The sequence below is a fragment of the Phyllostomus hastatus genome, unplaced genomic scaffold, assembly GCF_019186645.2.
Source record: "Phyllostomus hastatus isolate PE091 unplaced genomic scaffold, TTU_PhHast_1.1 phas_contig_495, whole genome shotgun sequence".
In the NCBI taxonomy this organism is placed as follows: domain Eukaryota; kingdom Metazoa; phylum Chordata; class Mammalia; order Chiroptera; family Phyllostomidae; genus Phyllostomus; species Phyllostomus hastatus.
The window spans coordinates 4,140,321-4,162,575 of record NW_025333895.1 but is presented as its reverse complement, the minus strand read 5'-3'; the positions used below and the strand labels follow the sequence as shown (position 1 = coordinate 4,162,575).

Below are 22,255 nucleotides of genomic sequence, written 5' to 3'. Positions count from 1 at the left end.
CTGCCACTCGGGAGCTGGGGATCCTCAGGCTGGCTTTCGCTCCTCCCTGAACTCCGGCTTCCTCGTGTGTCAAACGGTCGTACTAATAGCACCCACTTCGTCGCAGGCTGCCGTGAGGGTCAAAGGACAGAGCTGCCGAGGCCTCCACGCCGCCGTCCCTGGTCCCGGTGCGCACGACGGAGCTGTCTGGCAAACGGGGAAAGGGAGGCTCGGAGGAGTCAGGGTTTCGCTCGAGGTGACCAGCGTTTTAAGAGGCAGACCTGGGGTTTGACCCAGGACCTCAGGCTCCCGAGCTGCTTTTCTTGATCATTATCATCGGTGGCCTCCCCAAGTTCTAGGGGTGGCCGTTGGGAAAGCCCCAAGGTGGCCCCGGGTTCACGGGTCGGAGAGGAGACAGGGGTGGGAAGGTGACTCTGGGTCTCTCGCTAGGCCAGCGGGTCACCCAGGCTCCCGGCGGCGCCTCGCCCGGCGCAGGTCCCTGGAGGCCCCGGAGTTTCCCGTGGTGCCGGGGGAGATTGTTTTCTGCTCTGTCTGGGCCCGCCTCCGGCTCCAGGAGACAGGCCTGGGCGTCACACTCCCTCCTGTCTCCCCATTCTCGTCGGCGGGGTGGGGGCAGCCAGGATTCGAAAAGGCCCCAAAATAAATGGGCCTCTTATCTGATCTCCCAGCCTGGCCCGTTATCTGATCATTACATAATGGCCGTGCCGCTGACGGCATGGAGGAGGTGGCCCCGGCGGCCCCGGTGGCCCGGCAGTCCGGCAATCTGGGAGGAACTGGGGTTCCTGGAAGTCTGGGGAGGGGGCAGGGAAAGTCCGGAGGGAAGGAGGAAGCCACTGTGCTAATCGGCAGGCCCGACCCTGGGTCATGTGGGGAGAGGTAGGTCCCGGGCCCAGCCTCGGCAGCCACGCGCAGTGCTGTGACTCCGGCACCCTTAGCCTCTCCCGGCCTCAGTCTCCCCGTCTGTAGAGGAGGGGCTTGGGCTAAGTAACAGCCAAGAAGTGTGTGTTCACTGATAGGGAAAGGGAGAGGGTGGGGAGCTCTGAGGGGCTTGGTGGGTCACGAGGGGGCGGGACAGGAGGAGACGGTGCCAGCCCGGCAGTCTGCGGGGCTGAGGGAGGTGGCTGGGCCGAGCCCTGGGACCCTCCGAGAGGCCCCTCCCCGACAGGCTGCACGCCCCTGTGTCCCCACCAGAGAGACAGTCCTCTCCAGTGCCCAGGGCCTCAGGTAAAGTGATCGAAAAAACCAACCACCAGGTGCTCTTTCTCCGAAGGCATCCCAGCCCCTCCGTGCACTGTGCGGGTCTCTTCCGACCCTCCGGTCCTCTCCCGGACACGGCCGCTGGAGCCCGACGGGGTGAGGTCGCTTGCCAGAGCCAGACAGCCTGGCCTGGGGGCTTTGATGCGAGCCGAAATGCCGCATGACCCAGGCACCCCAGGGTCCCCAGCACATGGGCCAGGTCCCGGGCACGGACTCACACGGCCTGCGCCCCCACGGCGGCCAGATGTCTCTGTCCGGAACGCATCCTCCCCGAGATGTTGCAGGGAGATGGGGTTGCGCAGGCAGCGGAAAGGTGGGGGAGAAGGCCGGCTGGTCTGAGACACGGCCCAGCCAGCGGCCCGGGTTCTGAAGAAGCCTCCCTGCCCCCTGCTCCGAGCTGGCGTCGGCCGGGCGCGTGTGCAGTCCCTCGGTGCCCGGCTTTGATCTCCAAGAAAACAGGAAGGGAGCGCGACGAGATGGAGACATTGGCTTCCAAGCAGTCTCCCCTTCTCTGTCCTCCTTCCCTCCTCCAGAGCCCCCTTCCCGCCCCCCCACCAGCACATTCCTGAGGCCGAGGTGTAGGGGGCCTCATTTCCTCTTCCTCCTCCGCGGGGTCAGGGTGAAATTCCAGGGCCTTCCCTCAGGACCCGCACTTCCCGCAGCAGCCCCAGGCGGCCTCCCGCCGGCTGCCCTGCGACCTGGACTCACGCTGGCTGGGGACAGGAGGCCCCAGCTCTCCTTGGCCCATCCCTCTCCGCCTCCTTGAGGCACAAGAGGGGACCTTGTGTCTCCGATTGCAGCTCTCACCTTCCTTTGGCGTGAACCGGCCTGCAGGTTCGGGTGCGTGAACTGTGTGGGCCCCACCACGCCAGCAGGGTTGTCCTGTGTAGCAAGTAGAATACAGGATGCCCAGTTGGATTTAAATGTCAGGTAACCCATGCAAACAATTTTTAGTATAAGTGTATCCCATGAAATAGTTGGGACATACTTACGCTTTCAAAATTATTTATGTTTTTACTTATTCGAATGTATTTGGGTGTCCTGAGTGTTATCTATCGACTTTACACTGAGTAGCCCTGTGCATCCAGGACAGGGACTTTCTCCTTCCGAGCCTCCGTGTCCTCATCTGGGGAATGGACATCGTGATACCCGCCTCGCGGGGCAGCTGTGAGGACGCGGTGCAGCACCGAGCCCGCGCCGTGCACCCAGCAGGCACCCAGCAGGCACCCAGCAGGCACCCAGCAGGCACCCAGCAGGCGGGAGGAGTGGCCACCACCTGGTTCTCATCTGGCCCTCTCTCCGGCTGTGCTTCCCCCACAGGTCTTGCACAAGCAGTCCACTGTGACCTGCAGCCTGGGGACCCCGAGGTGACATACTTCACAAGCCAGGTTCCTCACGGCTGTGTGGCTCACGTCCCCAATGCCACCGTCGAGGTCCACATCCTCTTCCTGGAGTTCTCAAGGGTGAGTGCCCGAAGACAGGGTCGGGTAGGGGCTTAGAGGCAGGCCCGGGGGGCCCTCGGGGTGTGGGGAGTCAGTCTTCCTTGTGCCTGTCCCTGGAGCTGTGGGGCGAGTCCGCCTGCCGGGAGGGTGGCACGAGCATCTCACGGGGCCTACAGAGGGTGGCACTTCTGGGTGGCCCAGAAGGTCTCCCTGGGGCAGTCCTCTGGATGTCACCCCAAGACCCAGGTAGGGAGGGCTGGGTTCGGCCCGAGACCCCTGGAGAGGAGCCAGGGGGCGGTGCAGCGGGCCGAGTGAGCTGGTGTCTGTGTGGCCCCAGTGACCGGGGCTTCTCGCAGACGGAGCTGCGCTCTAGGCAGCTGGGACTTTGAGAAAGTGCTTCTTCCCCCAGTGGGGCCCGAACCTCCCTCCCCGGAGGGTCCTGCACCAAATGTCTGCGGCCTGGCAGGCAGCCCCTCGATGTCAGCGTCGGAAGCTATTTCCCCGCTGTGGCCCCCCTCCATGAGAACGCCCCCCACCCGAGGCCCACCACCTAGATTTTCTAGGCCCCTGTTCCTAACACATCTTCTAAGGGTTCACTGTGTGCTAAGTGCTGTGCTGGGCCTACTATGGACCAGAAAGTGAGTTCAAAATCTTAACATGCATCGTGTCTCCCAAGAGCCCACCTGGCCCGGTCTGTTATTAGCCCCATTTTGCAGGGGAGGAAACTGAGGCAGGTCTATGGCGGTGAAGCAACCTGTCCGAGGCCAGAGTCCACCCGAGATCCCCAGGGATGCCGAGCCGGGCTGTCACCTGGCTCCCCACGGGATCTCAGTGTTCGGACGGTGTCTGGTGCTCCCGGGCCAGTGACCACGCCTGGCGGACGTGGCCTCAAGTCCTGAGAGCGGCTGAGTGGTGTCAGCTCAGGGTAAACGTGTGGCCGACTTGCCCCCGAAGCTGTTACGTTGCCCTGCATTTGTGCGGTGATAAGACAGTGCCCAGACCACCAATATCGAGGGGCCTGCTCCCACCGCCCTGCCTGCCATGAGGACTGCAGGCCTCGATAACCCCCAAACCACAGATAGCGCCAGACACACGTGGTGTGGTTTTCACAGCCATTGTAATTTGTTTCAAGTTTGGCGACAATGTGGAAAATAAGAATGCCCTCTGGGTGTTCGTTCTGTTTGTTCTGATGTTCAGGTCTCTGTGCCCCCTCTGGGGGATGGGGGTCCCCTCACCCAAATCATTTCACAGTGAGCCAGAGTCGGAGAAAGGCCCCCGGCCAAGTACCCAGGTCTATTGGGGTGGGAGCGGGGCAGAGGTCGGGACAGACAGCAGGCTCCAGGTGACGGGGGCCTCCTTGGGCGGCGCAGGGCAGGGGTGCCCCTGCTGCTGTGGAACTAGGCAGGGCTTCCTGGAGGAAGCAGCAACCTAGGGACGGCCAGGAACTTGCTGAGGGAAGGGGGCGGGGCGAGAGGGCCGTTGATACAGCGAAGGCACAGCAGGGAGGTGGGCCTTGGTGTGGTCAGCACGTGGTTCACGGTGGCAGCAGCTTGTTGGTCCCCTCGGGGCAGGGCTGGGCGGATGGAAAGACCCTGTTGTCATCCTAAGGACTTTGGTCTTTATCCTGTGGGCAGTGGCAGTCACTGGACAGGCACGGCCACCATCACTCAGGTCGTCGTAGAGGTCATGGCAACAGAATCCCACATCCGTCCTGGGCCCTTCCAGAGGACTCAGTCTGTGGAACACCTTGACCCAAGGAGCCCGCCTGCAAACCCAGCCCTGCCACGCCCCCGAAGGCCACATATGTGGTGGTGGCTTCCCTGCAGGAGAGGGCAAGGGGGTGGAGGAGAGCGCCGGCATGCCGGTCCTGGCTCTGTCACTGGCCAGCGCGTCTTCTCGTGCCTGACACGCTGAGGGGGTTCCTCCTCCCCACTCCCCACTGCTTGTGCTCAGGGACTCACACTGCTCGTGCTCAGGGACTCACCAAAGAACCATGGAGTATCAGAATCTGGGCCGGTGCCTGGCCTGTTCAAACAGCTGCTGAACGTATGGGTGAATGAATGAACGAATACTTGAATGAATGAATGAATGAATGAATGAAAAGATGAATGCACCGCTATGTGACCTGGAGGCAGGGGTTAAGAACAGGGGCTCTGGAGCCAGAGAGCCTTCACATTGAATCTTGGCTCCCCCACTTACGGCGGCACGACCTTGGCGCACCTCTCCAAGCCTCCGTTTTCCTGCGGGAAACTTGGGGACCCTAGGCCCCCACCTCTCAGGGCGCTGTGAGAATCCCGTGGGGCAGTGCGGGCCTTCCCAGAGCCCCGGCTCGCTATGCAGCAGCCGCACTTGTTATTATTACAAAGGCTCCTCTTCGGGCCCCAGGTCTCCCCTGGAAACACCCTCGTTTTGCTGGGCACGCTACAGTTTACAGAATGCCCTCACAGCAGTTCTTGCTCTCAGGCAGCCGGGGCAGAGGCTGTGAATTTCTTTTCAGAGGGGGCACCTGATGGAGCCTCACCCCCTGGGTGCTCCTGGCCCCCCCCCCGCCCCAGTCCCACCAGATCCTGCTGCAGCGACACTGGAGGACCCGTGGTTTTCCTGAGTACGCCTCCTTCCCCAGGCAGCTCCCGAGAATGGGGTCCACAGCCCCCCAGGCCCCCTGAACCAGTCCTCGCCAGGTGCCTCCTCTGTGCCCAGCCCGAGTTGGGCACTGATGGTGCCGAGAGAAAGCACACCCAGCCCCTGGCCTCGGGCCAACTGCCAGGCCAGGGGAGGCCGAGGTGGGCGTCCGCAGCCCTGGTATTGAGTGATGGGATCGGCGATGGAGGGCCGTGGGTCCCACATCTAGCCAGAGAGAGAGAGAGGGAGGTCAAGGGCGTTCCCGGCAGAAGGCACCCCATGCGCAAAGGCAAGGAGCAGGAACTGGCAGCGGCAATGTGAGTGGCGGCCGTCTCTGCGAGCAGCCCGGCCCCTCCCGACCTCTGGGTGCCTCCTTCGGGCCTTGGCGTGGGGACAGGCTTCCCCGCCCGCCCCTGCGGGGCCTCGGAATCCTCCGATTTCCCGTGCGTGGGCGGCAGATGGACTGTGGCGGCCAAGAGCCTCGGGGAGGAGAGATTTAGTGTGTGTGTGTGTGTGTGTGTGTGTGTGTGTGTGTGTGTTGGGGAGGTTTACGGGCAGACAAGGGGGCCGCTAGGCTGGGGCTGTATCTCGCTGGGTCCCCAAAGGGCAGGCTGGAGTCTGGGTTCCGGGAGGGGGCCCTGGGTCACATCCTGACCCGCGGAGACAGGAAACCAGCCTGGTGTCTCAGAGATTCCCGCCAGGCTGACTGTACCAATCTGTTGTCCTTCTGAAAAGCCCCAGACAGCCGGGCCAGAGCTGAGCAGCCACTGATTCACCCCACTTCTGGGCAATCTCGGGGGGCACGCCACACCCCTCCGCGCCGATGAACCCGCTGGGCTCTTCTTACCCTGACTCACCCCCGGCCCGACGGGCAGGTGAGGCCGCTCAGGCCGGGGGGAGCAGCGGGGGCCCCGAGTTCCTGGGAGGACTGTCCTGGGAGTCCGTGAAGGGGCGTGGAAGGCAGCGGTGCCCTCGGACCTGGGCAAAGGGGTATCCCGCCCGACCCCACCGTTAGTGGCCCTCTCCGACCCCTTCCAGCTGCGGGTGCACGGGACTCCAGAGATCCCTGCCCGAGTGCACGAGCCTACTCCCAGAGGGACACGGGCCGCTTTCCTGTCCCGTCCCCCAGAGGGGACACTGCATGGCTGGTGTGAGCTCCCCTCGACCTGAAGGGTGTCACGGTGACTCCCGGCAGGGGGTGGGCATGGTGGAGCTTGGCATCCGGGACGGGCTGTCCACATGCATCTGTGTGAAGAAAAGGGGTGCGGGCCGGGGCCATGGGCGACCATCTGTGCCCTTGTCCCGGGCCTGTCCGGGGCGGGCGTGGCGGAGGGATGTGGCTGGGGGGTCAGACAGGCTGGGCAGGGCTGCATCTGCTCCCTCACTGCCGCACCCCCAGCGTCCAGCTCTGGTCGGCCTGGTAATAAATACTGGATCGATGGATAGACGGGCGGATAATGGAGGGAAGGAGGAGGAGGAGGAATACATACACAACAGCCTCTGCCCGTTGGCCATCCCCAAGGGGTTAGTGGCGTCACTCTTGTTCGTCATTGGTTGTTTGGGGTGTTCGTCTTGTTCTCTGCCAAGTTCCTGAAGGACAGAGCTGTGCCTTCTTCCCGTTCCCCTTCGAGAGCGCAGAAGCCCTCGCTGGTCCCAGTTCTGGGCCCTCAGATGGGCAAGTGGGGGGATAGGGAGGACATGGGCTGACCAGGGGCCCTCAGCTGGGGAAGGTACCACATCTCTCCTGGGGGTTCTGGAAGCCCATTCTTCTGGCCACTTGGCTGGAGACGGTGACTCCCGGATGTCAAACGCTGGAGCCCTAGGAGACCTGATGGAGCCCCGCAGCCACACTGACCCCAGCGCTTTCCTCCACTGGTGGGGAGACTGAGGCTAGGCGAGATGTGACTGACGCGTGGCCCAGTTCCAGCTGCCCGCTGCCCACCTCTGGCGCTGACCTCCCCAGGTGGAAATCCATGGCTGCTCTGGATGAGTGGGCAATCTGTCATTACCTGGGCACTGGACCACCCACTTTGCAGTCAGGGTCTCACTGAGTCTTCACAAGTCTAGGAAGTGGCCCTGGCCGGCGTGGCTCAGTTAGAACATTGTCCTGTGCACCAGAAGGCTGCAGGTGTGATTCCTGGTTAGGGCACAAACCCAGGTTGCAGGTTCGATCCCTGATTGGGTAGCGTATATGAGGCAACAGGTTGGTGCCTCTCTCTCTCTCTCTCCCTCTCTCCCTCTCTCTCTCTCTCTCTCTCTCCCTCTCCCTCTCTCTCTCTCTCCCCTCCCTCTCTCTCTCCCTCTTCCCCCCTCTCTCTCTCCCTCTCTCTCTCCCCCTCCCTCTCTCTCCCCCCGCCCCCCTGTCTCCCCCTGGCCCCATCTCTTCTCCTCTCTGTAAAATCAGTAAGCTTGACCTTGGGTGAGGAGAAAATAAAAAGCTCAGCTCGTGGGTTCGACTGGATGCATGCGATCCCAGTACGGGCGCATATAGGAGGCGACCAAGCAATGCTTCTCTCTCTCCCTGCCTCTCTCTCTAAAAGCAATGAAAACAATATCCTTGGATGAGGATTAAAAAAAAACAAACAAACAAACTAAAAAAAGCCTATGAGGTGGGCGTATTGTCCAGCCCATTTTCCAGATCAGGAAACCGAGGCCCAGGGTTACCCACAGGCTAATGACTCAGACTGCCTTTGAATTCAGGTCGGTCTGGCTTTGACCCCTTCCCCGGCCACCCGGGCCGCATGTGCCATCTGAGGCTGCCGGGGGTGGACAGAGGGATGTCTGGCTCCAATCGGCCGGCTCCAGTCTGGCCCTAGGAGGGTGGGAGCCGCAGGCAGCCCTGAGGCTCCGTCCTAGAAGAATTGCTGGAAGCCACTTTCTATAAGTGGCTACTAGCGCTCAGGGCCTCCTCACCGAAATCCCCTGTTCCCGCTCCTGACCGCCGGGCCAACAATGGCATCTGTGGGACACTGGCACAAAAATAGCAACATGGTCTCCCGCCCACCCGTCCAGGGTGGGGGCCGGGGCAGACCCAGGCTGACCCGAGTTTCGGAGCTGGAGGTAAGGGGTGGCTGGCCTGCCGGCCCCGGCTGGGCTCTCAGAATTCTCAGGGTGCCTTAGGAACTGGTGGCCCGGGGGTGGGGGGCTAGGCAGGCCCCTCCGTTTGCCTTTGGGCTTCGGGCTGGGAGGGCAGAGGGAAGTCCGTGCGTGTGAGTGACCGTGGTGGTGAGTCAGGGCCCCGGGGTGGAGGCGTTTGCTGTGGAAACCCGGGCTGGGTGTTTCTGGTGAGCAGCCACACGGACTCAGCCGGGCCCGCGGCCTCAGAGACCCCAGAGAGCCCTGCTCTCCAGCCTCCCTGCGTGTCCACGCTGCTGCCCTGCTCTGTGGCCCCAGCCCATGACGACCCCTCTTTGGGCCTCAGCCCCACCCCTTCCAGCCTCCAAACCTGCAGGGAGGGACTTGGTGACAACCGAGCGAGGGTTTGGAGTTCGAGCTCTGGGACAAGAGCAGAGCGTGATGTCCCAAACGTCCCAAAGGTACAGCCTCTGAGTCCTCTCCCCCTCAGCAGGACCCAACCCCGACCTCCACTTCTCTCTGTGACTTGCTTTCCCCAGCGCACCAACCCGGCCCTGCCCCTGTGTCACAGACCGGGCACCGAGGTACAGGGGGACGGGGACATTTGCAGGACAGCGGCAAGAACGGATGTTCAGGTGCCCTCTCTCTGTCACCTGCAGCACTCTGGGCCTGTGGGTGTCCACTTAGGGGCAAAGGGTGGGACTCCAGCCCACGGGGCCCGCCTGTCCGCCCTTGGAGGTCTCGGCGTTGACTCCTCTGGGTGAGGATGGGCCTCGGGGGCAGCTCTGAGAGGAAGGACACGGCCTAGGCGAGCCGCCCAGAGGTCCCACTGGGCGCTGTGGGTGCCACTCCGGCAGCAGGCCGGCATGCACCCGGCTTTGCTGCTCGCCGGTGGCTCCCTTGGCCGCTGCCACCCCCCGCCCCCGCCCCCGAGGCTCACCTGCTGCATCTGTGAAGATAGGAGGACGCCAGACCCCGCTTCGGGGAGAGTGCGGCCAGCACGCCCCGCGCAGGGCCCAGTGTGCGTTAGGCTGGGCTGCGGGAAATTACTGGTATTGAGTTGTGTGTTCAACAGCTTGATTGGGATCAAATGTAACCACTTAAAATGTACCTCAGAGTGGCTTTAGTGCACAGACAGAGTCGTGTGCTCATGTCTGGTCGTTCGAGCTAATGGGACACTCGCAGTCACAGTAAGGAAGCTGGGGTGTGTCCAAGGTCAAAGGTTCTGGCAGGGGTCAAAGGCTCTGGCAGGGCGGCTGTGCCAGGGCCTCTCCCCACACCACTGAGGGGTCTCCCTTCACGTCCATGAACTTCAAGTGGTGCTCACCGGGCCGGAACAAAACGTCTGTTCTAATACTTAGGTTTGTGTTCCATATTTTGCCAAAACATGATATTAAATCCAGTATCATATTTTATCACTTTACTTTTAAAGTGTTGAGAATGCCTATTTTTTTAAAAATGGATGAAACAAGAGATTTCAAATACCCCAAGTTATAAACCCATTAGATAATACTAATTCACAAAAAATAGGAACTTATACAAACATCAACTTTGAATGTTCATTCTACTCTAAATTAGTGTAAAAATAATTCTTCAAAAAATAAGCAACTGAAATAGCTCACTACACTGAAAAACAGTTATTTGGGAAACATGGAAATTCGCTACTTTGTTTTATGGAGCAAACTTGTGAACAGACAGTGTCGTGACTGAGCAACGGAAATATTTCTGGGCAGATTTTTCCAGCGGCCGAAACACTCCGTCTGGCTCCGTGACATCAGCTGGGGACACGGCCAGGGGACAATTAGAAGTCAAATCAAAAAATTTTCCACTGATCTCTTCATCTTGAAATCTCTCTCTCGTTCCTGCTAAGGGTGAGGAGGTGTTGAGGGTCAGGCTTTGCGCCTTGGTAGAGAGAGCCGGCTTCTGAGAGCAGCTGGGGTTACTGTTTCAGCGAAGTGCTTCTCTTCGTCTGGTTCAGAAAGTCTTCGAGCAGAGCAGGCATTCTTTCGACAGATGCGTGGCGCTGGTGCATCACCGTGTTCTTTTCTTCGTGGGAAGCATATACGACTGGGCAGGAGAGTGGCTGAGGGGTGAGGCCTGCCCGGGCCCACTTCCCAAGCTCCCTTCTTACTTGCTGTGTGATCAGGGGCAGATGACTCCACCTCTCTGTGCCTCATTCCCCCATCTGTAAGAGACGATAACAATGGTACCTCTCTCTTAGGGTTGTTGCGAGGATTAAGCGGATCGATAGGTAAAGCGTTGGGAACAGTCCCAGCACGGCACGCAGTGAGCACTATGGAAGTGTCAGGCATTATTACTATTGGTTGTTGTTCTGGAAGCATCCTAAATACATACCCCATTTAACATTCTAATGCAGTAGGCATCTCTCAAGACAAAAATGATCTCAACTTCACATTCTTATAGAATATCAAAGTAATGGTAGTATATCGACAAAAACAGGAGCTTTTAGTACCTTGAGTACAACAAGGCCGACAGGAGTACTGCAGCTGGGGGCGGGGTGGCTGCCTCGATCCCGCTGCACAGGGACAGAGGAAGGCACGGGCCCCTCGCTGGGTCGCACAGACACTTGCAGGCCTGGCGCACAGCAGGTGCTCAACAGAAACGACAAGACTCGATCGGCCCTTGGATCGAGTTCAGGCTCATCACAATGTTTTCTCTTCGCTTTTGGATTTGCTGAGATGAATCTCCTTCACTCATTCAGAAAATGTTTTCTGAGCACCTCCCGAGAGCCAGGCCAGGCGCGGTGCTCCCTGGAAGGCAGCGGTGGACAGACCGGGCGGGGAGAGCGGAGTGGAAGCTTGGGGACGTGGGTGCTCACTGCAGGCCTGGGGGTCTGTCTGATCTGTGTGTGTGTCTGTCCCCAGACCCTCCCCCAGGTTAGTCCGTTGCTGAAGGTGACGGTCAACATGTCCAAGCAAAACGGCATCCAGCCCCGAGAGGTGCTGCTAGTCCTCAGCGTAAACCAGGCCATCTTCCTGCAGCTGCAGGCCCCCGGAATCCCGCTCCACCTGGCCTACGTGAGTGTGTCCCTCCAACCCCGGGCCGCGGCGCTGGCCATGCGAGGGCCCTGCCTGGCGAATCCTGTGGGGCCCTGGCGGAGAGAACCCCAAAGGCATCAGGGTCTGGGAGAAAGAGTTCAAACCCAGAGACAGGATCCAGGCGGAAGGGCAACCCTGGCCAGCTCCATCCTCTCCCATAGCCTCAGTTTCCCCTCCTGTCCAGTGGGAGAATTGGACTCAGTGAAATCCCACAAAAAAATCTTGTTACTGTCTTTGAAAAAGTCATAAGATGTGTGTGGGTTTTTTAAAAGATTTTATTTTTATTTTATTTTTAGAGAGGGAAGGGAGGGAGAAAGAGAGAGAGAGAGAAACATCAATGTGCGGTTGCTGGGGGCCGTGGCCTGCAACCCAGGCATGTGCCCCGACTGGGAATCGAACCTGCGATGCTTTGGTTCGCAGCCCGCACTCAATCCGCTGAGCTACGCCAGCCAGGGAGATGTGTGTTTAATGAGCATATTTAAGTAGGGAGGAAAAGGGTCAGGAGGAAACCTAGCCATGCATTAACAGGAGTGAAGGCGGGGAAGTGGGATTAGGAGAGACACTGATTTTGTTCTTTGCACTTTGTTGATGCCACGAGACTTGCTCTAGTTAACATGGCCTGTGTTAGAGAGAAAATTATTATTATTTTTTAAGATTTTATTTATTTATTTTTAGAAAGAGGGGAAGAGAGGGAGAGACACATGCCGCTCGTATGCCCCCTACTGGGGACCTGTCCTACAACCCAGGCATGTGCCCTGACTGGGAATCGAACCAGTAACCCCTTGGTTTGCAGGCGGGCACTCAATCCACTGAACCACACCAGCCAGGGTGAGAAAAAAAAATTTTTTAAAAATCAAGTTTTAGCCCTGACTGGCGTGGATCAGTTGACTGCAAAGGTGAAAGGTCACCAGTTCAATCCCAGGTAAGGGCACGTGCCTGGGCTATGGGCTGGTCCCCAACTGGGGGCCTGTGAGAGGCAACCCATCGATGTTTCTCTCTCTCATCCATGTTTCTCTCCCTCTCTCCCTTCCTTACCCTCTCTCTAAAAGTAAATACATAAAATTTAAAAGAAAACCTCCAGTTTTAAAGCAGGGACTCACAGTGAGGAGGCTCAGGGCTACTCTTCCACGTGGGAGGCTGCAGGGGGCGACCCCCAGATGGGAGCCGCTGTTGCTTATGGCCAGAGAAAGCAGGTGGGGTTGGGGGGACCGATGGTGGCAAAGACAACAAGGGGGAGAGAGACACAGAGAGAAAAGCGGAGATGAAAAAGGAGGGTCTGTGTGGGAGGGACAGACAGACACTGAGAGGCTGGACACAGAGTCGGGGGCGAGGAGCTGGAGCCCCCAGCACAGGACTGGACCCAGGCTGCCTGGGAGGCAGAGAGAGGTTGAAGGCTGGGTCGGGGATAAAGAGTCCAGACTGGCATCGGGGACACCGCAGAGACAGACAGAGAGGGCCAGCAGGAAGGCTCCTGGAGGGTGGGAGTGCCAGAGGCCAGCCAGGGGGGTGGAGCTGGACAGATCCCATTCAGTACGTCCCTCTGCTCCCAGGGGGGGAAATCGAGGCCCCTTAAAGGGCCAGGCCTGGCCGTGGCTCCTCTTCCTTCTTTCCCATCCCCGGCTCTCAGGAGGCAACCCAGGCCGGGGATCTGGGCCCAGTGAGAGCCCTGAGCTTCCCAAGGGACACAAAACCTGCCCTCTGGCTGAAAGGCCGAAGCAGCCAAAGGCTATGGCTTGGGCCATGCCTTCTCCAGCCTTCCTCCTAGAGCAAAGAATACGGGGTGGGAGAGGGGACAGTAGCGGAGGCACCATTGGAGCCTCCCTCAGCCTGGGCCTGCAGCTCCCTGGTTGCCACTGTAGGGGCCACAGCCTGGCTGGGGGCTTGGGGCTCTGGGCCAGACCCAGTGCCGGGCAAATGGCAAACACCTTGCCTTTTAATCCCTGTTACATCCCCACTTTGCAGACCATGGCTCTGAGGGCCAGAGCTGGCGAAGTTCCTCCTACCCTCACCAGCTCTAAACCACGGCCCCACCCCTTCCGCCATGGCTGGCTTCCTCACCGGAGAGCACCTCACTTTAACCCCTCGTTAAAGCCCTGCCCCATTTGAGGCGGACCCTTCTGTGGTGTCTTGCCTACTTCCACTGTCAGGGAGTCCCCCTGCGTGTCTAGCCTGAGACCCTTGTGCTGCTTCGGTGCCATGTCCTTGGCTTTGGCAATGGAAAGCAAAGGAACTCTGAGTCCTAGTCTCCAACAGCATCCTCGGACTCCTTTGGCTTCCACAGAGCACCTCCAGCAGGAAGCCTTCCCGGCTTCCTTCCCTCCAGCCCGCGAGGGTCTCTCCTGAGCCTGGGCAGAGGGGACAGCGCGGTGTGGAGCCGTCTGAATTCCCATCCCTGTCCATCCAGAGGACCTGTCCTGCTTGCTCCTTTGTTTCTTATTAAAGAATATCTTCTGTTTTCTGCTGTTTCAAATGCCTTTTCATTCATTCACTTATTCCTCCATTTCTTCTTCCCTCCCTTCCTCCCCTCCCACGTGCCAGGCATCAGGGTGAAGCTGGCATGTTAGGCCCCTGAGCTCCGGGCCTAGGACCTGGCGCCAAGTCAGACAAACACTCCCCAGTGCCTACTATGTGTTGAGCACCGTGTGGGGATGGGCAAGGCAGACAATTGTCCCTCACATATCCTTAGAGTGCGGGCGACACAGACAGTAGCCCCCTGATGTCATGAGTGTGAGTGCAATGAGTGTGACTAGGGAGGGGTGGGGCAGTGATTTGGGGGCAGGTAGATGAACATGGATGTGTATCCATCCAGCCCCCGAGGTGTCGAAGGGAGATGGGGCAGGTCTGGCCCTCGGGGGCCCTAGCTAGGGGGCTCTGGGCTGACTTCAGATCTACCAGTCTCAGCATTCCCGGCTCTGGCTGTCTCCGCACAGCGCGCCAGCTGCCTCTCCACATTTGCCTCCTGACCCACTGCATGGGGCAGGGGGCTCAGGCCCAGGAATGACACCCCGAGCCTCTGTGTGTCTCCTCAGGGCCCCGGCTACGTCTTCTACGGGTCTCTAGGAGTCGACAGCATACACCTTCAGAACATCACCACCAAGAACCAGTTCCTCAGCTGGGCAGGTGCGAGAGGTGCCATTGCCTCTGTGGCCGAGCTGAATGACCCCGAAAGCATCATCCTCCATCTGGACCCAGGTCAGCTTCCCCAGCAGCTCCTCTGGGCTCAGGACCTGACTTCCTCTGGCCCATCCCTCAGATGCGGACACTGAGCCTCCTGGGGGCGCGGTTTGCCCCAGATCCCAGAGAGCACGTTAATGCTTTATTGGGACAGTAGTTCCCTCTTCGCTGAATATTAGTCTGAACCACATGAAATTGCTACTTGTCAGTTTTTTGACCCAGAAAAACAGCACATTCATATGATTTATTGTGCACCTACTATGTGCCAAACCCTATGCTAGGCATTTGAGGACTCTGTGGGGACAGGCCCAGTCCCTGCCCTTCTGGAGCTGACACTGGTGGGGAGATGACAACAAGCATGCACGCAGATAAATGAGTTACAGAATCGCAGGGCACGGTAGATGTTGTGAGAAAGATACAAGGGGGGTGAGATGCTGCTGGTTGCAGAGCTTCGTCCCTGATGGGTGCCACGGTCACCCTTTATGCGAACCCTGTGTTGACAGAGGAGGAAACAGAGGCCGGGGGACTTGCATGAGTCACTCGGCAGTAAGTGGTGGAGAGGGGATTTGAACCGAGGTCCTCTCCTGCCCCTCACTTCTGGGCTGCTCCATGCTGCCCGCCCCACCTGGAGAATGGGTAAGGGTGAGTCTCTGTGTGAGGTGGCAGGCTGCTCGGGGAGCGGACTGAGGTACGCTTATCTCCGCAGCCCCGAGGTCGCCACCCCCCTGCAGTCCAGAATCCCACAAAGATATGGGCGACACGCTCGAGTGGCAGCCACGCACTGGGGCCTTGGTCCAGGGCTGCCGCTTGGAAGGTGTGGCGGGCCACAAAGAGGCGCACATCGTGCGAGTCCTGCCGGGCTCCGAAGCCAGGTAAGAGTACCTGCTCCCGCCCCCAAACCCCGCCCCGTCGGCACCCTTAAGCCCCGCCCTGTCCAAGCCTCAGCCCCGCCCCTGACCGGGTAGGAGTGTAGTTGTTCTCATCAATCTCTGCGCCCCGCCCCTGAACTCAAACCCCGCCCATTTCCACGTCTACACCACACCTCCACATCGCACCGAGTAATGGCGCAGCCACTGCTATCCAGCTCAGATCTCCCGCCGCCCCAGCCAGTGGCCGTCTGGCGCTGCCCTGCCCCGCCTTCCCGCCAGCAGGCGCTGACCCCGCGCGCTGTTTCTCTGCAGGTCCCGGACGGTGAACGTGAAGGTGGACTTGAGCTGCACTTCAGGGAGCCCCGAGGCGGTGCTCATCCTGCAGGGTCCACCCTACTTGTCCTGGTTCATCGACACCAACCACACCATGCAGATCTTGGTGAGCTTTGCTCCGTGACCCAGACAGCCCCGCGAAGGCCCCCCGAAGCTCGTGAGAGAACCCAAACGCCCCGCAGCAGCACCCCTGCGCTTTTTCACGCAGTGATGATACTTTGGCCCCACTCTTATCCTCTGTCCACCACCTATTCTTCAGACTGGCACCTAGCTGCCACCTCCTCCAAGAAGCTTCCCATCATCCCCCAGAGAGGCCCTTAACCCAATCCTCAGGGTCAGGGAAAGTTCCTAGAGAAGCGAGCCCCACGCTGAAATGAAGGGTGAACAGGTGCCAGTGGAGAAAGAGGCGGCCCAGGCAGAAGTAACAGCAAGAGCCAGGGGGACCGCAGCCCTGAGGGCCACGGCGTCCCGCCCGGTCCAGGCTGCGCGCCCCCTGACCGGCTCCCCGCTCTGCCTGTCTCCCCGTCATCATTAGACCACTGGTAAATACTCCTTCAAGATCTTCCCCGAGGAAAACAAGAGTGAGGTCGATCTCCCCGACTCGCGCGAAGGCCTGCTGGGAGAGGCCCGGAGGCTCAACGCCAGCGTGGTGGCGTCCTTCGTGGAGCTCCCCCAGGCCACTGCCATCTCTCTCCAGGCCAGCCGCTGTGGTGAGCGCCCGGCCCCCTTCCCTGGCCCTCCTGCCTGCCTCTGTCCTTCCCTTGGGTCAGTTGCCACAGTATGCAGTGTGCCGAACACCACCGCACGACTGCCTGTGTTTGGTGGGGGGCCCCCCAGCCTGTGGGAGCCCCATTTCCCTCCTCTGCAGCCTCTGCAGCAGGGGGAGCTGGGCCGTAGCCAGCTGTAGACGCGCTCGGTGCCTGGCACGCCACAAGCCCTCAGCGGCTGTCCAGCTGGCTCACCTCTGCTACCCCACAGGCAGTGGGCTGCCAGCCTCGCCCACACCCACCAGGACCACCCCTCCCAGGGAGAGCTGCAATCCGGAGCTGCTCATGACGCTGCTGCAGCCCAAGTGCACCAATGGCACCATGACTCTGGGACTCAATAAAGACTACATCTTGGTAAGGGAAACCCTACCCCTCTGGCCCGGCCCCACATGGGCAAGCCGGTTCCTCTGCTAGTCTGAGAGTCTTGGGCTCCTCACCCTGGCCGGGGAACAGATTGCATCCCTCTGCAAGCTTTGGTTTTCCCACCTGCAAAAGGGGGTTGAAAAGGGTGCCCACCTTGTGGTGAGAGCGAAGTGAGGGCTGGTGCGCTGAGCCAGGTGTGTGCTCAGTAAGTGCCCGCCAGCTACGAGGTGGTGGTCGTGATTTGGCCCAGCTGCGGGCGGGGCTGGGTGCTCACCCACCTTACCTGCACCATATTCCTGTCTCATTGAAGAACAAAGGTATTTATTATCAAAATAACACAGGCTTTTCTTCGTTAATGTGGATAAGTTAGAAAAGAAGCAAATCTCAATCCCTCCACCCAAAGATGATGGCTGCCAGCATGTTGGTTTGTTTCTTTCTAGAGTGTTTTCCCTGTGTCGGTCTTTGGTTTGTTCGTATGTTTGTTTGTTTTTTAAAGAATGTTTTATTGATGATGCTATTACAGTTGCCCCATTTTTTCTCCCCTTTATTCCCCTCCGCCCCGCACCGCCTCCCTCTGTGTAAGTCTTACGTGGCGGAATCGAATGCACCTGTCTGCCTCCAGCTGTAGCCACTTAATGTATTTTTAGAACTCTGACGTCGGTGCTTAGTATCACGTTGAATGAGCATGTGTTCTTCCCTCCTGTGGGCGGGCCATCATGAACTCCTCCCGTGTTATCCATTGCCTTTGTTTCCAATTCTGCAACATTATAAATATGCAGAAAATGTCATCGTGCATGATAAACTTTTTTAAATATGGGATTATTTTCTTAGGATAGATTTCCATGTTAGTGAGACTGCTGGGTCAAAGTGAGTGAACTCTCTGGAAGTTCTGATACATGCTGACGACCCACTCTCCAAAAGACGATTCCCGTTTTTACTGAGGATTTGTGAGAGTGCTGTGACGTTCTCTCTCTCTTTAGGCTATTATTATTTTTTAAAAGAGTTTATTTATTTATTTTTAGAGAAAGGGGGAGGGAAGGAGAGAGAGGGAGAGAAACATCAATGTGTGGTTGCCTCTCGCAAGCCCACTACTGGGGGCCTGGCCCGCAACCCACGCATGTGCCCTGACTGGGAATCGAACCTTGACCCTTTGGTTCATGGGCCCGTGCTCAATCCACTGAGCCACACCAGCCAGGGCTAGGCTATTTTTTTGTTGTTGTTTTAAAACACTGTTGCCCGTGTAGGAGGTGGCACGTGGTATTCCCTTCTGGTTTTAACTTACTCTTCTTTGCCTAGAGGTGAGTGTGGGCGTGGCCCCACATGACTGATAGTCTAAGGCTCTTGATCCCTGGAGCTTGGTATTTTTCTTGATGATTTTTAGAAGCTTTTTACATAAAGAAAATTTTGGCCCTTTGTCCTTCTTTTTTTTTTTCCATTTAAGATTTTATTTATTTATTTTTAGCAAGTGGGGAAGGAAGGGAGAAAGAGAGGGAGAGAAACATCAATGTGTGGTTGCCTATTGCATGCCCCCCACTGGGGACCTGGCCTGCAACCCAGGGATGTGTCCTAGTCTGGGAATTGAACCGACAGCCCTTTGGTTTGCAGGCCGGCACTCAATCCACTGAGCCACACCAACCAGGTGTCCTTCATTCTTATCAAAATAATTTCTCCTGGTTTGGTATAGTTCTTGACATTTTTGCTACAGTGGTTTTTAATTTTTGGATATTTGAAAACACTGGGCCCTTCCAGCTGCCTGTCTTCCCCTTCGGGATAGCTTCTGGCGTTTCTGAGGCGAGAAATCTTGCTGCTGGAGCCTCGACAAATCACCCATGTTCTCAGGGATTTCAGAACGACATTGAACTCTGGGGTTCATTAAGTCCACATGGGAGTTTTTTTGGGGCGGGAGATACAGGGGCCTGTACGAAGCCCCGTCTGTTACCCCGGCCTGAGGGGCCCGGAGGAGCCCACCGTCGCCCACCCGTCTCTGGAACATTGCCCTGCACTAGAAGAACGTGCCGGCTCCATAAATGCAGACGCAGAAAGATGCACATGATCGATCGTTCAGGGAGAAAACTAGGCTACCTCATGAAAGACAAGTACGATGCCGCTTCTTAAGAATATTTCAAAAATCCACACATTCCCTCTGAGCACATATGTCTGTGCAGAAGAAGACAGAAAGAGGGGAGTCTGAGCCCCAGACACGCGGCTGCAGCCTCTCATCAGTTCATGGAAGCGGTCGGTGTGCAGAACCTGCCTCCGGGGCCCCTGACGCTGCGGCTTTGCCCAGTGCAGAGCCATTGCCATTTGGTGGGCTCGTGTCTCTCAAGGGGGCCCTGGGCAGCGGGGGGCAGCCTTCTGGAGGAGTGGATGTGAGCCGGCTGCACCCAAGTGGGACCTCCAACAGCCCACTCGTCCCTAGGACTGAGATTCTTTTGAACTTATTAGTGTGAGAAATTCTAAGATTTGATTCTTCTAAAACAGGAGATGGCAAACGAGGGCTCACTGCCTGTTTTTGTAAATGGAGTTTTATTGGCCCTGGCCAGTGTGGTTCAGTAGGTTGGGCATCGCTCTGCAAAGCGTAAGGTCACTGGTTCGATTCCCGGTCACGGCGCGTGCCTGGGTTGTGGATTTGGTCCTGGGTCAGGGTGCTTGCGAGAGGCAATCAATTGGTGTTTTCCTTCACATCGATGTTTCTCTCCCTCTCTTTCCTCCTCCCTTCCCTTCTCTCTAAAAATAAAGTTTCACTGGCTCACAGCCATACCCATGTTTACATCATGTCCATGGCTGCTTTGAGGCTATGAAGGTGACGTTGAGTGATTACAACAGAGACCACATGGTCTGCAAAGCCTCACCCGGCATTGACTATCTGGCCCTTTAAAGGGAGCATGCTGCCCACAGGTCCAGGAGTCTGGGCTTCTGAGACGGGACCGTGCTGGCGGGGTCTGCGTGCCCCCGGGGCTGTGCATGATGATCGTAGGTGGAACTCAAATGAACTTTTAAAGTTTAATGGTTCTGCATTTACTTTAACATATATTAGAAGAAAAAAACAATACGTAGTAAACCAAACTCATGATGTCTCAGATTTTATTGCTTAAGGCAAGGTTAAGTACAAAAGCGAGTCAAGGTCAGGAAACGTATTATTGTAAGTGGTGTAGGTTGACAAGATCTAGCAGAAGTGGACAGGGGAGCAGGAGAATGCCTGTGACCCCGGGGGGTTACCACCAGTCCTTGGTGCTGGGTGGCGATGGGCAGGCGCCGGGCACCTGGTGCGTCCTGACGGCGCCCCCGCCCCCGGCCTAGAGTTTGAGCTGCAACATCATCAGCCTGACCTTCTGGGACTCCAGCTGCCAGGCTGAGGACACAGGCAACCAGTTCATCTTACACAGCACCTACTCCAGCTGCGGCATGAAAGTGATAGAAAATGTGATCAATAATGAGGTAAGAGCTGGGGCGGGAAAGGTAACAACAGCCTGGTTGCTGACGCCCCTCAGATGCCTGCTTGATCTTCCAGGCTGAGGGGCCCTAGGGAGGGTGGGGAGTGGGGCCCAGCAGGAAGACAAGATCGGGGTGGCCATGGCTGCACCCCCCAGTCTATAAGAAGGGTGCATTGGGCGGAACACTCTCTGGGGTCATTGCTGGCTCTCACCAGCTCCTTGGCTCTCTTCCTGCAGGTGATCATCAACTTCCTGTCAAGCCCGTCGCCGATGCGGGTGAGATGGGTGGGCGCTGTGCTGACACATCCGGTCCAGGGCCCAGGGGTCCCTTTTTGGCCCGGGAGGGAGCAGGCCTCTGGAAACCCAGACCCTGGTCCGGGCCTGCCACGTGTCTCCAGAGTGGCTCAGCCTCCCCTCTGTACCGTGGGGACAGTGCCGTGGAGGGCTGTGTTCTCAGCCTCTTGCACCGGCAGCTTCTAGTGCGTGCTGGCTGTGAGGCCCTGGGCAAGTCACTGAAGCTCTCTGGGCCCCGAGAGAGCAGTGGCACCAGCAAGGATCCCCCCGGGGGTGCTTATGAGCAGACCCTGATGTGACACAGGGACAGCACTTTACCCTAGCCCAGTGCACAGTGAGTTCTGGATAAATGTTAGTTTGGGTTTGTTTTTGCTTTTAAGGTGAGGATGAGGGTCAGGCAACTCCGCTGGACCATGACCCCTGCTCCCACCCCTCCCCTCCCCTTCCTGGCCAGACGCCTCCCAGGCTGACTGAGCTCCTGCCCATCTCCCACAGAAAAAGGTGCAGTGCGTCGACATGGACGGCCTCTCCTTGCAGCTGGGCCTCTACGTCACCCCGCAGTTCCTCCAGCCCTCCGACACCATCGAGCTGGGGCAGCAGGGCTTCGTGCAGGTACTGGACTAGACCTCCCAGCACTGCCAGCTCCTGGGATTTCTCAGAACCTTTCTCCCCACCGCTAGTACAGAGGAGATGAGCCTTGAACTTTCCAGGGCAAGGAGGGAGCCGGCATGGTGCATGATGGGAGGGAGAGAGAGAAAAGGCAGAGCTCAGAGACACTGATCGGAATGTCACCTCCTCCTCCCTGCAAGCCCTTGATGGTCCCGCTCTCTGGGCTCAGGGGCAGAAACTCTAGAATGAATCTGGATTATTTCCTGAGAGCAGGCAGGGTGGAGGGTCAAGAGGAACCACCCACGCCTCACCCCCCTTGCCCACTCTTGCAGGTGAGCATGTCTCCGTCAATCCCCGAGCTCACCCTCACACTGGACAGCTGCCAGCTGGACTTGGGGCCCGAGGCGGACGCTGTGGAGCTCATCCAGAGCGAGGCGGCCAAGGCCAGCTGTGTGAGCCTGCTGTCTCCGAGCCCCCGTGGTGACAAGCGCTTCAGCTTCCTCCTCCGTGGCTACATGGTGCCCACCCCCAAGGCTGGCATCCTCAACTGCTCCGTCTACCTGTTTCTTGGTTCTTGGAGTCAGGTGAGTAGGGCCTGGGCCAGGCCCAATGTCAAGGGCGGCTTTTTGGGTCTGGGAGTTTCAGGAACCAGCTGGCAAAGGGCAGAGTCAGTCAGCTTCCAGCTCCCAGGGGTTCCCTTTCTGCCACCCTACAGCCTTTGATGGCTCTGCTGTGTCTTGGACATTGGTCGGATATGTAGCTGCACCTGTCCATCCGTCCATCCCACCCAGTCTCATTCATCCACCCTCCTCCCGCCGTCCCAGTCACCTGTGCACTCCCCCGCAGGAAGTACCATCACTAGTGCAATCTCTGCCAACAGGAGAGAGACCTCAGGGCGGAGGGTTCGGATGGAGGCGATGGCTTCTGATTGCCTGCATTTACTAGTCACGTGTGTCC

At 58.4% G+C, this 22,255-nt stretch overlaps 1 protein-coding gene across 1 annotated transcript in view; it reads left to right on the top strand.

Moving 5' to 3' along the window:
- ENG (endoglin) overlaps nt 1-22,255 on the top strand; it is a 30,870-nt gene that overhangs the window by 6,000 nt on the left and 2,615 nt on the right. Inside the window, exons 2-12 of the mRNA XM_045846329.1 lie at nt 2,578-2,720; nt 11,282-11,434; nt 14,485-14,647; nt 15,336-15,501; nt 15,811-15,937; nt 16,367-16,541; nt 16,810-16,952; nt 20,262-20,399; nt 20,633-20,671; nt 21,185-21,301; nt 21,631-21,882. Coding sequence (XP_045702285.1) covers nt 2,578-2,720; nt 11,282-11,434; nt 14,485-14,647; nt 15,336-15,501; nt 15,811-15,937; nt 16,367-16,541; nt 16,810-16,952; nt 20,262-20,399; nt 20,633-20,671; nt 21,185-21,301; nt 21,631-21,882 — 1,616 coding nt within the window. The remainder of the gene's footprint in view (nt 1-2,577; nt 2,721-11,281; nt 11,435-14,484; nt 14,648-15,335; nt 15,502-15,810; nt 15,938-16,366; nt 16,542-16,809; nt 16,953-20,261; nt 20,400-20,632; nt 20,672-21,184; nt 21,302-21,630; nt 21,883-22,255) is intronic.